This window comes from Antedon mediterranea, chromosome 2 (assembly GCF_964355755.1).
Source record: "Antedon mediterranea chromosome 2, ecAntMedi1.1, whole genome shotgun sequence".
Lineage (NCBI taxonomy): Eukaryota > Metazoa > Echinodermata > Crinoidea > Comatulida > Antedonidae > Antedon > Antedon mediterranea.
In genome coordinates, this window is record NC_092671.1 from 36,059,374 (window position 1) to 36,073,264 (window position 13,891).

A 13,891-nucleotide genomic window follows, 5' to 3' on the forward strand; every position below is an offset into this window, starting at 1 on the left:
GGATGAAGATTTTGAGTAATTTTAAGGGGTGGGTACGAAACTGCATTAGCGCCGTAGGGTCTTTACTTACAGCTGTATCTTAGGCCTCCATTAAATGAATGAAATGTTAGACAAACGGATTCAAGTTAAATCAGGCGCACTAGCCTAGGCCACCCCTTACATTTCAAAACTATCTTTGATGGAAGAAAAAGGGGAGACAAAGGCCAATCAACGACGCCGTTCAGACACACACAAGAGCGGGTTCTTTGTTGTCACACTAGCCTACCTATCAAACAAACGGTGAAGTATACTGTATATTCTGATTTTTTATGCACAAATAGGCGTACTTACCTTTTTGCAATTTCTCTGCAACCATGTTTTTACACTATCAAATTGAGATATTGATTCTGAAGCTTCGAAATATTTGAAATCAGCACCACCATCTTTCTTCCGATTCGCCATGTTGAAAATGCAAAATGTTTTTTTCATATGGTTTTTTTTATAATTGGACTCTAGAGGGCACTATACCGTTTTTTTAGTTTGTTCTGATCTCCATTATTGTATGTTAGTTTGTTTGTCCAAATATCGGTTCGTCGCCTTGTATGCTTTTCCTTTCGAAATTATCATTAAAATACAAAATGCATGTATGTATATGTAAATAAAAATGACAAGACAATTTGGTGGTGGTTTGTCATTGTACATTTGACGAGCTCATGCGGCGTTTAAACACGCATTATAAATAACATAGGCCTAAAGTTTCCTCAAACACGATTTGTTAGTCATTAAGTGACGTAAATGAAATTAAAAAGTATAATGTGTTACTGTTAATGACATATGTAATTGTATATACTTAGGCCTAACTCTACTTTGAATAAAAATTTGATTAAAAAAAATTATTAACCTGAATAACTGTAATTTAAAGCAAAAAAAAGTCAATTTGACTGCCAGCCAATGGTTTTTTGATTAAAATTGACCATTTATTTTGTCAATTTATATGAGAAAACTATTATTTTTTCCGTCTTTTTACGGAAGGGATTAACTTTATAAAAACTACAAAATAACCTATTCAAAGTCTGATTTAATTAATTCCTTTTCATGTTTTGGGGGGACAATACATCTTTAATCGTAGTAGAGATAATGGCACTACCCTACCAACTATTAAAATAAACATGTACCTCTTATTGTATTCGATCTATTTCCATTTTTTTAAATTTTCTTTTCGAATTTATTATAGCTATCCAAGATGTGATGATACGACAAAGGTTGTAGACCTACCATACCGGACAGACACGCCTCAATTTGGAATTAACTCGGATTCCCAGATTAAACAACTGAGGTTTAGGATATGAAGTGACTATTCTTACAAAACTATCAAAGTCAGGTCCACGATGAAGTCGGAGTTCTCAATCCTGCTGGTGCTAACAGCGCTGTCTATTTATATTGCATCAGGTAATATTCTTATTAATACTAATTATATAAAATACCGTACTACCGCAATAATAATAATAGGTCTATGCAGCAATGTATGACGCTTCAGGCCTCATCATTTATTTTTGTTCAAACTTAATAACTTTATGGGACGAAAGTTGTTGAAAATTTATTTACAATTTTAGGTAATCCAGTTTGTGAAGTTTGTAACTGTAAAAATCCTGATCTTAGTGCAGAAGTAGTAGATGGCTGTCAGCTGTGTGTTTGCCTAATAGTCCCTCCGTCTAATCCAATACCAGATAAGGGTAAGTTTAGTTTTATATTTATAGGCCTATAATTAAAAGAGAATTTAGTTTTTATTGCATAGTTAAAGATGTATTGTCCCCCAAAACATGAAAAAGGATTAATTAAATCAGACTTTGAATAGGTTATTTTGTAGTTTTAATAAAGTTAATAACTTCCGTAGAAGAAAAAAATGTTTTCACTTATAACCATGAGAAAATAAATGGTTAGATTCTACCAAAAATCCATTGGCTGACAGCCAATTTAACTATTTTTGGCTTTACAGTTTTTGCAGGTAAATACGCATTGTTTCGATCTAATTTTGGTAAAATTGGATAACTATTATGTGACCTTAAAACAGCATATACAAAAAATAATAATGTCAATAATTATTTTTTCAGGGGGACAATACATCTTTAATGTTTCCCATTCTTCTACTGATAATGTTTTTGTCTTAAAAAATAGTGACATACTGTATAGTAACATTAATATTAACTGCTTAATATAATATTTGTGTACAAATTTTAAATAGTTATTAAATAGTTATACTCACACTCCTTTTGGCTTTAAATTATACTTTCCTAACCGGACTTGACACACGAGAGGTGTGGTGGTTGGGTCGTTTTGAACGTGTTGAAACCATATCAACAGTACTGTATAATATAACTCCAAAGTTTAAATAACTATCAGTAATAAGTTTTTTGTTTTTTTTAAAGGGTAATTTTGAATAATAATAGTCGGCCACCTGACCACCAATCCCCACGCCCAGCAAAGCAAACCCCGTTACTAGGCGATTAATCAGACACATTATTCATCAGAATGCTTTTCCCACAGACTGTCCTCTGCACTGTTCGTTTGGTTGTTTGGAAACCGGTTCTGATAGTAAAGGATGCCCTGTATGTGACTGTTTTCCATCTCAGCCTAAACCACCTACTTGTGAGTTCATTTTATTGTAGTTTATTGAAAAATTAAAAGTAGTAGTATTACTGTACAACTCATGTTCATTATGTTTCATTAAAAAATATCGACTACAACGACATACAGACAAACTGACTCAAAATTGGTCAAGTAACAGATTTAATGACAGAATACAATTTTCAATTCAATTCAAATTCTTTATTGCAACAAAGTAAACATTGTTGAATTTACAATATTAAAATAGCAATTAATAAATAATTAAAATTACAAGTTCACATTACAACATATACAAATATAATGATAAAATGTTAAAATTAATTTATTTTATTTTAATAATAATTTTCAAAAAAAATTATAAAACAAGCGCTGTGAATCATGTATTTCTTAGTCTGCCCTCTTGTCTGTCCGTTCGACTGTGTGAAGGACCTACTTAGGTCTATATTTATAATTACTATGACCTAAGTTAATGCTTTTAATTGAATTCTGGTGGGATCCAGGTGGAAGTTTTAAAATGATAATTCAATTCAATTCAATTCAAAGCAAAATTTATTTACTCCTTTCACATTACAAAACTGAATGAACTCAATGAACAATATATATTTTTAAAAATTAGAAAGAAGAAGATACAAACCCAGAAAGATGAAAAACACATCGTGTGGAGGGCGTACCTATCACTGACAGACAATTAAAAAAATAATAATAATAAATAAATAAATAAATAAAAAATTGACCGAAGAATAGTTAATATTTGGAAATAAGGTGACTTTTAAGTTTAGATAATTGTTATCCTTTAGTTTGTAAACCATGTGAATGTGAAACAATCGATTTACCAGCTGGTATCGGTGGATGTCCAATATGTGACTGTTCTCCATCTCTGCCTAAACCTCCTACTAGTGAGTTATTCTTATTTGTATTGCAGTTTCTTGAAAATGAAAAGTAGTACCTGTAGTAGTGTTAACGTACAATTCATGTTTATTGTGTTTCATTTAATATCGACTACAAAGAAATACAGACAAAAGATTGATCAAGTAACAATTTTAATGACAGACTTTTACAATTTTCTTAGTCTGCTCTCCGTTTTGTCCGTTTGGCTGTGTGGAGACTGGATTAGATGCCCTAAGTTGCCCAATTTGTGATTGCTCTTCTCAGGATCCGGAACCTCCCACAGGTAAGTCAAATCTATCTTTCTATTTATTCTTCTTCTTTTTAATTTTACTGAAAACCATTTTTACAAAATTAAAGGTCCACGATGAAATATGTGTTCTTAATCCTGGTTCATAATAATTTTTCTTATTAATAATAATTATATCAAAATACTACCCCAATATCAATAGGTGACGTCTATTCAGACATGTATAAATTTGTTTGCACTTCAGGCCCCAGCATTTTATTTTTTTTCAAACTTAATCACTTTTTGGAGGAAATCTTGCTAATTAAGGTGTTTAAGAGGAAACATGAGTACGACGAGATAGTTAGTATGTAAACCTTTATGAGGATTAGAACATTTTGATTGTTATGCTTTAGACTGTAAACCATGCGAATGTAAAGAAATCGAGATACCAGGTATCGTTGGATGTCCACTGTGTATCTGCGACGACCCCGAGCCGCCACCAAGTAAGCTAACATCATTTTGTTAATGTTGTAAATTGACATGAATAAAAATATCTGGCATTGTATAGTGAGATTGATTTTGTTGTAGGTCTGACCATCAATGTACAGTCAACAACAAGGCGAAATGAACTCTGAACCCAACATACTTAAAAACTAAATCAACTCAAAAGTTAACGTTATATCATCATTTTATTTACATTTATTTTGGAAAATCCAGTTTGTGAAGATTGTAACTGTAAAAATCCTGACCCTGATGCAGAAGTAGTAGATGGCTGTCAGCTGTGTGTTTGCCTAATAATCCCTCCGCCTAATCCAATACCAGATACGGGTAAGCTTAGTTTTATATTCATAACTATGATATAAATTTAGTTTTTCATAAACAATACAAGTTCCTTGTTTTATTCTTTTTTAACTTTCGTGATCCATGTTGATTTGTTCTTTTTACTTTGCAGAGCCCCTTCGGGGAGTCTTAGCAAATCCATATGCCAATGTAGTCTTTGTTTTTTTAATTGTACTCGAGTTTTTTTTCTGTGTTAGGCTTTAATGAAAGTGACAATGTCAACGTTGGTAGACAATGTATTTTATATGAGGCAAAGATGCTCCAGATGAAATAGTATTTTAAGATTAGAGCGCGTCATTGTACTCACTTTTATTTAAATGCAATGTATACGAAATGGGTGTTATTATATGTGTTTACATAAAATGTCTTTCGTTAAAACTGCCTCAATATAAATTTATTAACAAAACATGTCATTTATTCTAAAGTTATGTTTATTTCGACAATTTTTTTTTTTTTTTTTTTTTTTTCTGTAAGCTTCCATTAGAGCGGTTTACTACATAAAGTTTGTAGGCAAAGCTTCCATTAGAGCGGTTTACTACATAAAGTTTGTAGGCAAAGCTTCCATTAGAGCGGTTTACTACATAAAGTTTGTAGGCAAAGCTTCCATTAGAGCGGTTTACTACATAAAGTTTGTAGGCAAAGCTTCCATTAGAGCGGTTTACTACATAAAGTTTGTAGGCAAAGCTTCCATTAGAGCGGTTTACTACATAAAGTTTGTAGGCAAAGCTTCCATTAGAGCGGTTTACTACATAAAGTTTGTAGGCAAAGCTTCCATTAGAGCGGTTTACTACATAAAGTTTGTAGGCAAAGCTTCCATTAGAGCGGTTTACTACATAAAGTTTGTAGGCAAAGCTTCCATTAGAGCGGTTTACTACATAAAGTTTGTAGGCAAAGCTTCCATTAGAGCGGTTTACTACATAAAGTTTGTAGGCAAATTTATTATTATGTTAAGTTATTGTATCGTGATTATGTAACATTAATACTTTTTCTGCTCATAATTGTGTACAGAGTTAAAATGAAGTAGAAATATTATTTGATAAGACTAATGTTTGTCCTTCACAAATAGTTATACTAGAAAAATAAATATTTGGTACTCATTGTATTCGGCCTTAAATGGCACTCCTAACTTTCTAACCGATTTTACACATGAGAGGTGTGTGTGGTGGTTGGGTCGTTTTGTACGTTGTTGAAGCAAATACCAAAACAAACATCAACTACTGTATATAACTGAAAACGTCCACAATGTACACTTTTATATTAAGTTATCGAATTGGTCGCATGACCACCAATATCCACGCACACGCCCAGCAAAGCAAGCCCTGTTTTACTAGACGTACTGGAAAGACCAATACAACGATCATCAGACACATTATTCATTACAATGGGTTTTTTTCACAGACTGCATACTGACTTGTCCGCTTGGTTGTATAAAAACCGGTTCTGATAGTAAAGGATGCCCAGTATGTAACTGTCTTTCATCTCAGCCCAAACCACCTACTTGTGAGTTCGTTTTATTGTAGTTTATTGAAAAATTAAAAAGTAGTAGTATTACTGTACAATTCATGTTTATTGTGTTTTATTAAAAAATATTATATAATCGACTACAACAAGAAAACATTTTAATCACAGAATTTTACACTTTATTTTTATTTTATTTTATTTTTATTTTTATTTTATTTTATTTAACACTTTTCTTAGTCTGCTCTCCTGTGTGTCGGTTTGGCTGTGTGGAGACTGGATTAGATGCGTTAGGATGTCCAATTTGTGATTGCTCACCTGATGATCCGAAACCTCCTACTGGTAAGTGAAGTCTATTTCATTCTTCTTCTTGTTCATTTTACTAAAAACCATTTTTTTACAAAATTATCAAACTTCAAAGGTCCATGATGAAGTCTGTGTCCTTAATCCTGATTCATATTATCAGGTAATATTTGTATTAATAATTATTATATCAAATACTACCCCAATAATAATTAGTCTATGCAGAAATGTATTTATGACGCTTCAAGCCCCATCAGTACTTCATAATTTTTTGGGGGAAAACACAATTTAATCCGCCGTGATACGTGTAAAAATTATTATCATTACGGTGTTTAAGAAGAAACTTGAGTACCACGGGATGGGTATGTAAATCTAACTTTTATGATGATTAGAACATTTTGATGAACTGGTTTTTTTATATTGACAATAAAAATATCTGGCATGTTTTATAGTGATTTTGTTGTGATTTTCAGTACAGTAAACAACAAGGCGTAATAAACTCTGAACCCATCATACAAACTAAATCAACTCAAACGTTATACCATCATATTTTATTGACATTTTTTGGAAAATCTAGTTTGTGAATTTTGTAACTGTAAAAATCCTGATCCTGATGCAGAAGTAGTAGATGGCTGTCAACTGTGTGTTTGCCTAATAGTCCCTCCTAAACCAGTACCAGATAAAGGTAAGAATTCTTTTATGATTAAAATAAATATATTTTTCATGAACAATAATACATTTTACAGAATGTAGAGTTCCTTTTTGATATGAATTTGTTGAAAAGAAATGATATATTATTTGCTGTGTTATCATCAGTTACGCCTCTCGTTTTTCTACATAACCCTTTTTACTGTTTCTACTGCTATTTTCTTTTGTTATGAGCAGCAGCAGGATGGTTTTGTGTTGTGTGTATATAATTTTCAATTTCTTTTATTTTTATTTCGCCCACTAAATCGTGTACAAAGTTTAAATGAAGTAAAATATTAATTATTAAGACTATTGCCCGTCCTTCATAAACTAATAATATTTTTTTTTGATAAATAAATATACTAAATATTTTACACTCCTTGTATTTGGCCTTATAAGCACTCTGATCCTAACTTTCCTAGCCGGATTTAAAGCCGGTAGTTGGTCGTTTTGAACGTTGATGAAGCAAACTGTAACAACACTACTATATATAACTCCAAAGTTTAAATAACTATCAAAGTATTTTTTAAAGGGTAATTTTCACCCGACCACCGGTCAACTGACCACCAATCCCCACGCCCAGCAAAGCAAACACTAGGCGTACTGGACAGACCAATAAAACGAATAATCAGACACATTACTCATCAGAATGTTGTTTCCTCAGACTGCCCTCTGCATTGTCCGTTTGGTTGTTTAGAAACCGGTTCTGATAGTAAAGGATGCCCAGTATGTGACTGTTTTCCATCTCAGCCCAAACCACCTACTTGTGAGTTATTTTCATTGCAGTTTTGTGAAAAACAAAAGTAGTAATAGTATTACTGTACAAGTCATTATGTTTCATAAAAAAATATCGACTACAACGATATACAGACAAACGATTGATCAAGATTGGCTTTTACAATTTTTTAGTCTGCTCTCCGATATGTCCGTTTGGCTGTGTGGAGACTGGCTTAGATGCGCTAAGATGTCCAATTTGTGATTGCTCTTCTCAGGATCCGGAACCTCCCACAGGTAAGTCAAATCTATCTTTCTATTTCTTCTTCTTCTTTTTAATTTTACTGAAAACCATTTTTACTAAATTAATGGTCCACGATGAAGTCTGTGTCCTTAATCCTGATTCATAAAAAAACATCAGGTAATAATTATTCTTATATAATATTAATTATATCAAGAAGAGCGTGTAACATAATATGCCCCGATGGTACCTCGTATGATACCTTAACATCATCACTCTATCTGAACGCCGCGAGAAGTTTTCAAGAAAATTCTTTGATAAAATGAAAAAAAAAGATCATATATTACACACTCTCTTACCTAAACCTCCCACACACAACCATCAGCTCCGACGCGTTAGATCGTTCACCCTCCCCAAAGTCCGGACACAACGCACAAAAAACTTCATTACTTTCTACGGAGTTTTCAATGATTGGTGAATGATCAGTAACTGAGTTATGATAAGCAAATTGTGAACCTCTATTGGTTTGTGTTACTGGATGTACTATGATGGCCATTGAAAGACTGGTTTGTGGACTATGATATATTTTAGTATTACTTGTTTGGACTGTGTTATACTATGAGTTTACATATTTACTATTATATTTATGTCAACTTCATCACTGCTTACTTGATGCAATAAAGGAAATAAATAAATAAATAAAAATCAAAGTACTACCCCAATAACAATATTGACGTATATACAGAAATGTTGTAAAATCTTGTAAATACGGTGTTTAGGAGGAAACTTGAGTACGACGAGATTGTTATGTAATATTTTATGAGGATGAAAACATTTTGATTGTTATCATTTAGATTGTAAGCCATGTGGCTGTAAAACAATAGATATACCAGGTATCGGTGGATGTCCACTGTGCATCTGCGACGACCCTGAGCCTCCACCAAGTAAGCTACATCATTTTGTTAATTGAATGCAGATATCTGGCACCGTATAGGGAGATTGTTTTTTTGTTGTAGGCCTAATCATCAATATACAGTCAACAACAAGGCGTAATGAACTCTGAACCCATACACCTAGAAACTAAATCAACTCAAACATTAACGTTATAACGTTTATTTACAATTTTAGATAATCCACCAGTTTGTGAAGTTTGTAACTGTAAAAATCCTGATCTTAGTGCAGAGGTAGTAGATGGCTGTCAGCTGTGTGTTTGTCTAATAGTCCCTCCGTCTAATCCAATACCAGATAAGGGTAAGCTTAGTTTTATATGTATGTGACTAAAATATAAATCTAGTTTTTCATGAACAATAACATATTTTACAGAATGTAGAGTTTTTGTTTGCTGTGTTATCATCAGTTACGCCTCTCGTCTTTCTACGTAATCCTTTTTTACTTTGTTATGAGCAGCAGCATGATGGTTTTGTGTTGTGTGTATATAATCTTCAATTTCTTTTTTTTTCATTTCGACAATTAAATCGTGTACAAAGTTTAAATGAAGTAAAATATTAATTAATAAAGACTATTGTCCGTCCTTCATATACTAATATAATATAATAAAAATAAATATACTAAATATTTTACACTCCTTGAATTTGGCCTTAAGCACTCCTTAAACTTTTCTAACCGGATTTGACGCATGAAGCAAACACCATGTTACTCCTCTCTATTGAGAGTGAGGTGTGGTAGTTGGTAGTTTGATAATTATTAGTATAACTATCTTCCATAAGGCAAACTGTTATTAACAAGTTATCAAATCGGCAATCTGACCACCAATCCCCATGCCCAGCAAAGCAAACCCTGTTACTAGGCGTACTGGAAAGACCAATAAAACGATCAGACACATTATCTGTTTTTTCCACAGACTGCCCTCTGCACTGTCCGTTTGGTTGTTTAAAAAGCGGTTCTGATAGTAAAGGATGCCCCGTATGTGACTGTTTTCCATCTCAGCCTAAACCACCTACTAGTGAGTTATTCTTATTTTTATTGCAGTTCTTGAAAAAGAAAAGTAGTATAGTAGTATTACTGTACAATTCATGTTAATAATATATATAATAATAACAGGATTTTTATAGCGCACATACCACCACTCAAGAGTGCTCAAGGCGCATTTAAAAAATAAAAAACAAATCATACAAATTCCTGACAAATGTTTATTATGTTTCATTAAAAGATATGCCAAACGTACAGGGAATGGCTTAGCAATTGACATTAAAGATATAGTTGTATAGCTACCCAAGAGAGACACGTACGACGAAAAAAAAACGTATTCAAATTATTAATTATCAATATTATTACATTATTGACGATAATTAACCAATAATTAACCGATAAACTGCCTGTGGAAACGGCAGTTTAAGAACCTCAACTAAATCTGCTTCTTCCTTTATTCACGCTCCAAAAGAAAATATAAAATGAAATACAGTACATGCTGCGATTTGCTTTGGAATGTTCCATTCATGTAAAGGACCTAGTTATGCTTGGTTCACACTTGGACGCAACGCACGGACGTAAGCGAAACGCAAGTAAATCCTGTTTTGCTGTCGACGTTATTCGACTCTATCGTCGTTGATTGTTAACAGTTCAACGACGATCGTCTGAAAACGATTAATTTGAAATGATAACGATAGAGAGTACCTTTTTCTGTAAATCGTTAACTTTTCAGTGTTGAAAATCGCCGATTATTGTTAACGATAGCATCGAATAACGCCGACAGGAAAACAGGCTTTAGTGAATGTTCGAATTATCCATCGCTTGTGATTTGCCAAATCACAAGCTTTGCGTTGCGTCTTTAGTGGGAACCAAGCATTAGGCCTATATTTTCTAATTATATTAGCGATGAAGTTGATGCTTTGAATTTAATTCTACATTATTTTTAAAAAAATGATATTCAATTGTTATCCTTTTAGATTGCAAACCATGCGGATGTAAAACAATCAATATAGGTATCGGATGTCCACTGTGTCTCTGCATCCCTAAGCCGCCACCAAGTAAGCTAACACCGTTTTGTTAATTTTAGTTGTCAAATTTATATGTTGCATAGTAGTAATACATATTGTAAGTAATACATATTGTCCAAAGCGTCTAAAAATAAAGATGGGAGAAAACAGACTTTGAATTCCAAACTATAGTCTAATGTGTATTGAAAATATTCTTTTTTCCAAACCAATAATTAGTAAAAACTAACCTTGACAGTTTCGCTGTCCTGATCGGACAGCTTCTTCAGAAATAATGACGATCTATCATCAAACAGACTGACCTCTAGAGGGCCTATTCTGCTTAATGACAGGGTCATACACGTGACTGAGTTGGTGGGTGCCCTCGTCTCTGTTGATGATTTGGTTTCCTCGTCTGCGGATCCAGATGGCTTCTCTGATGCGTCGGTTGTTTGTATCTGATTCCCTGTCGATGATTTTCAATATACTTATACCTACCTACAAACCAGATGAACATTTTCAATATAGTCTAATGTATTAACAAACATCATATCGTGTAAACTTACTTATTCAATTTAATTTAATTTAGGCCTAATTTAATTTATTTCCACAATATTATAACATGGATAATAAATACAATGTAATACAAGTAATCATGTGAAGGGAGAGTCATAAGTCAGAAAGACTTTAAGTTTGACCCACCCCAAGATAACATTAAATACAAAAAAGAAAAAAAAATACATAAACTAATAATAAATAAAAGAAAACAAAGCTACAATTTCTATTCTTTTCTATTATGAAATATATATTTAACGTTTATCATATCTTGAAAGTAAAGCTTGGTTCCCACTAGAACGTAACGCAAGGACGTCAACGCAACGCAAACGTTTTAACCAATGACAAGCGAAGTTATAGACAGTTAGCAATAATCACAAGCGAATAAGCCATTGCTTGTGATTGGTCAATTCACTTGCGTTGCGTTACGTCCTTGCGTTGCGTCGCTAGTGGGAACCACGCTTTAATAGTTCTTGTATACTAACTTAAATTGCGAAGTTGTAGATGCAGTTTTAATATCTACATGGATTGAAATACAAACATACATAATATGCAAAGCAAGTAATAGGCCTATACTTGGCAAAAGCAATGGAGAAAAACAAACATTTAGAATTTTTATATAAGTCTTTCTTACTTATTAATAGAATGTGATTTGTTCTGTCCAATTGGATGTAAAAAAATTGGTGTATCTCGAGATGGATGCGCAAGATGTGATTGTAGTTTATCTCTCCCTGAACTTCCACCACCAAGAAGTAGGTTTCTTAGATTTTACAAAGTATTTTCTTTCTTATCTGTATATAATTGTAATAATAATATATAATAATATAATTGCATGAATATATACGTGTGCGACGTTTCGACTTGTTTCCAATGAGTCTTCATCTGGCAATGACAAGATGTTAGTGTTGATATAAAGAGAATCTCACTCTTGATAAATTCAAAGCATATTGATCGAAACGTCGAGAAACTTTTCAGAACTAATATACGGGGTGTACCGCAAACTTTATATCACATTAAGATTTCGCCATGCAAACCTTCAAACAATATATAGATGTTGGTGTTACCAACCGTACATAATTCAATATCTAACGAAATTTTGATTATCTATTTCTATATAACAGTTTTTTTGTCTTATGTAGGTCCGATCCACTTTTATTTCCTCATCAGTAAAAATGTTACAATTACATTGCACTTGATATTAACAGTTTTTATCAATAAAGATAAAGGATGAAAAATATAAATTATTTGTTTAACTTTGATGATAAATGTATCATTTTATTAAGCCTATAATAATTTATAAAAATACGATTTTTTTTTATAGTAGCATGTCCTAAATGCTTTTGTCTACCAGACGGTCCTCCTTTCAATGATGAGAATGGGTGTATTATTTGTAGCGCCTGCCCTGGACCTCAACTACCACCACCACCGCCACCACCATCACAAAGAAAAAAGAGAGAACTGAATTAGACGAAGAGGATTTCATAACATTCACTCACAGATCACTGAATATCGGCTACAGTAACAAATTAGGGTGTTTTTTGTATGCACAAATAAATATCTTTTGTTTTACTTCAGCTCGCTGGATACCACCGCACTGAATAGTTTAACATTCCTATGAATCGTAATATTATAAGAAATTGTTCTTTTATTTTCATTCTTTATATTTAAAAACTTTCTTTATCATAATAACATTTTCAACATATTAAAATTGTGGGTTGCTGGGGTATATCTTAGTATACACGGGAGTTTAGGCGTTAAAAGTTCACGTAGTGAGTTACCGTTAGCGTTTAAGCGTGGTTCCCACTAGAACAACGCAACGCAGCGACGTATTGACGCAAAGTGATGTATTTCGTAATCACATGTGGAAACCGACGACGCAACAGTGATGCAAAACTCGCAGGTTTGATTTCACGCAGACGGAGGCAAACGCAATTATTAAAAGGGCATTTTCTTACGTAGCGTAGGTTGTGTTAGGTTGCGTCGGTAGTGGGAACCAAGCTTTAGGAGGCCTCAGTGTACGCTAACATTAGGCGTTAAATGTTGAAGTACTGCGTTTACCGTTTAGGAGGTATTTGTGTACGCAGAAGCTCAGGTAGATATTGATATTGTTTATGCTCCATTGTAATAAACATGATTAGCTAATGTATTTTTTTTAGTACTTACACACCGTAATAAATAAAAGAATTAGATATAAAAGATATAAAACATTTTTTTTTTTTCAAACTTTACGGTCATCCGGGTTATCAAGGTATATCCAGAAACACAGGCACAGAACATTAATTATAAACTGTTCGATGACATTTAATTAAATAATTTAAAGCGATAAAGATGAGGGAATCTGTGAGAATGAGAGGAAAAAAAACTCGTCCAAACCGAGATTCGCACCTGGAACTTTCTGCTTGATATGCAAATGTTCTAAAAACTACACCACTTGGGCTTCAT

At 33.0% G+C, this 13,891-nt stretch overlaps 2 protein-coding genes across 4 annotated transcripts in view; one reads left to right on the forward strand and one right to left on the reverse strand.

Annotated features, from left to right (window-relative positions):
• Positions 1 to 443, reverse strand: part of LOC140040908 (SWI/SNF complex subunit SMARCC2-like) — a 64,614-nt gene extending 64,171 nt beyond the window's left edge. For all 3 annotated transcript variants that reach the window (XM_072087180.1, XM_072087179.1, XM_072087181.1), the window contains exon 1: positions 331 to 443. In XM_072087180.1, the coding sequence (XP_071943281.1) occupies positions 331 to 441 (111 nt within the window). In that variant the 5' untranslated portion in view covers positions 442 to 443. The remainder of the gene's footprint in view (positions 1 to 330) is intronic.
• Positions 444 to 1,356: 913 nt separating this feature from the next.
• On the forward strand, positions 1,357 to 13,639 carry LOC140040909 (uncharacterized). Its single transcript, XM_072087182.1, has 13 exons — positions 1,357 to 1,428; positions 1,593 to 1,712; positions 5,957 to 6,058; positions 6,257 to 6,358; positions 6,897 to 7,004; positions 7,671 to 7,772; positions 7,916 to 8,017; positions 8,816 to 8,905; positions 9,090 to 9,212; positions 9,823 to 9,924; positions 10,868 to 10,948; positions 12,094 to 12,201; positions 12,771 to 13,639. The coding sequence occupies exons 1-13, from the start codon at positions 1,368 to 1,370 to the stop codon at positions 12,914 to 12,916; spliced, it is 1,347 nt and encodes a 448-aa protein (XP_071943283.1). The 5' UTR covers positions 1,357 to 1,367; the 3' UTR covers positions 12,917 to 13,639.
• Positions 13,640 to 13,891: the final 252 nt, after the last annotated feature.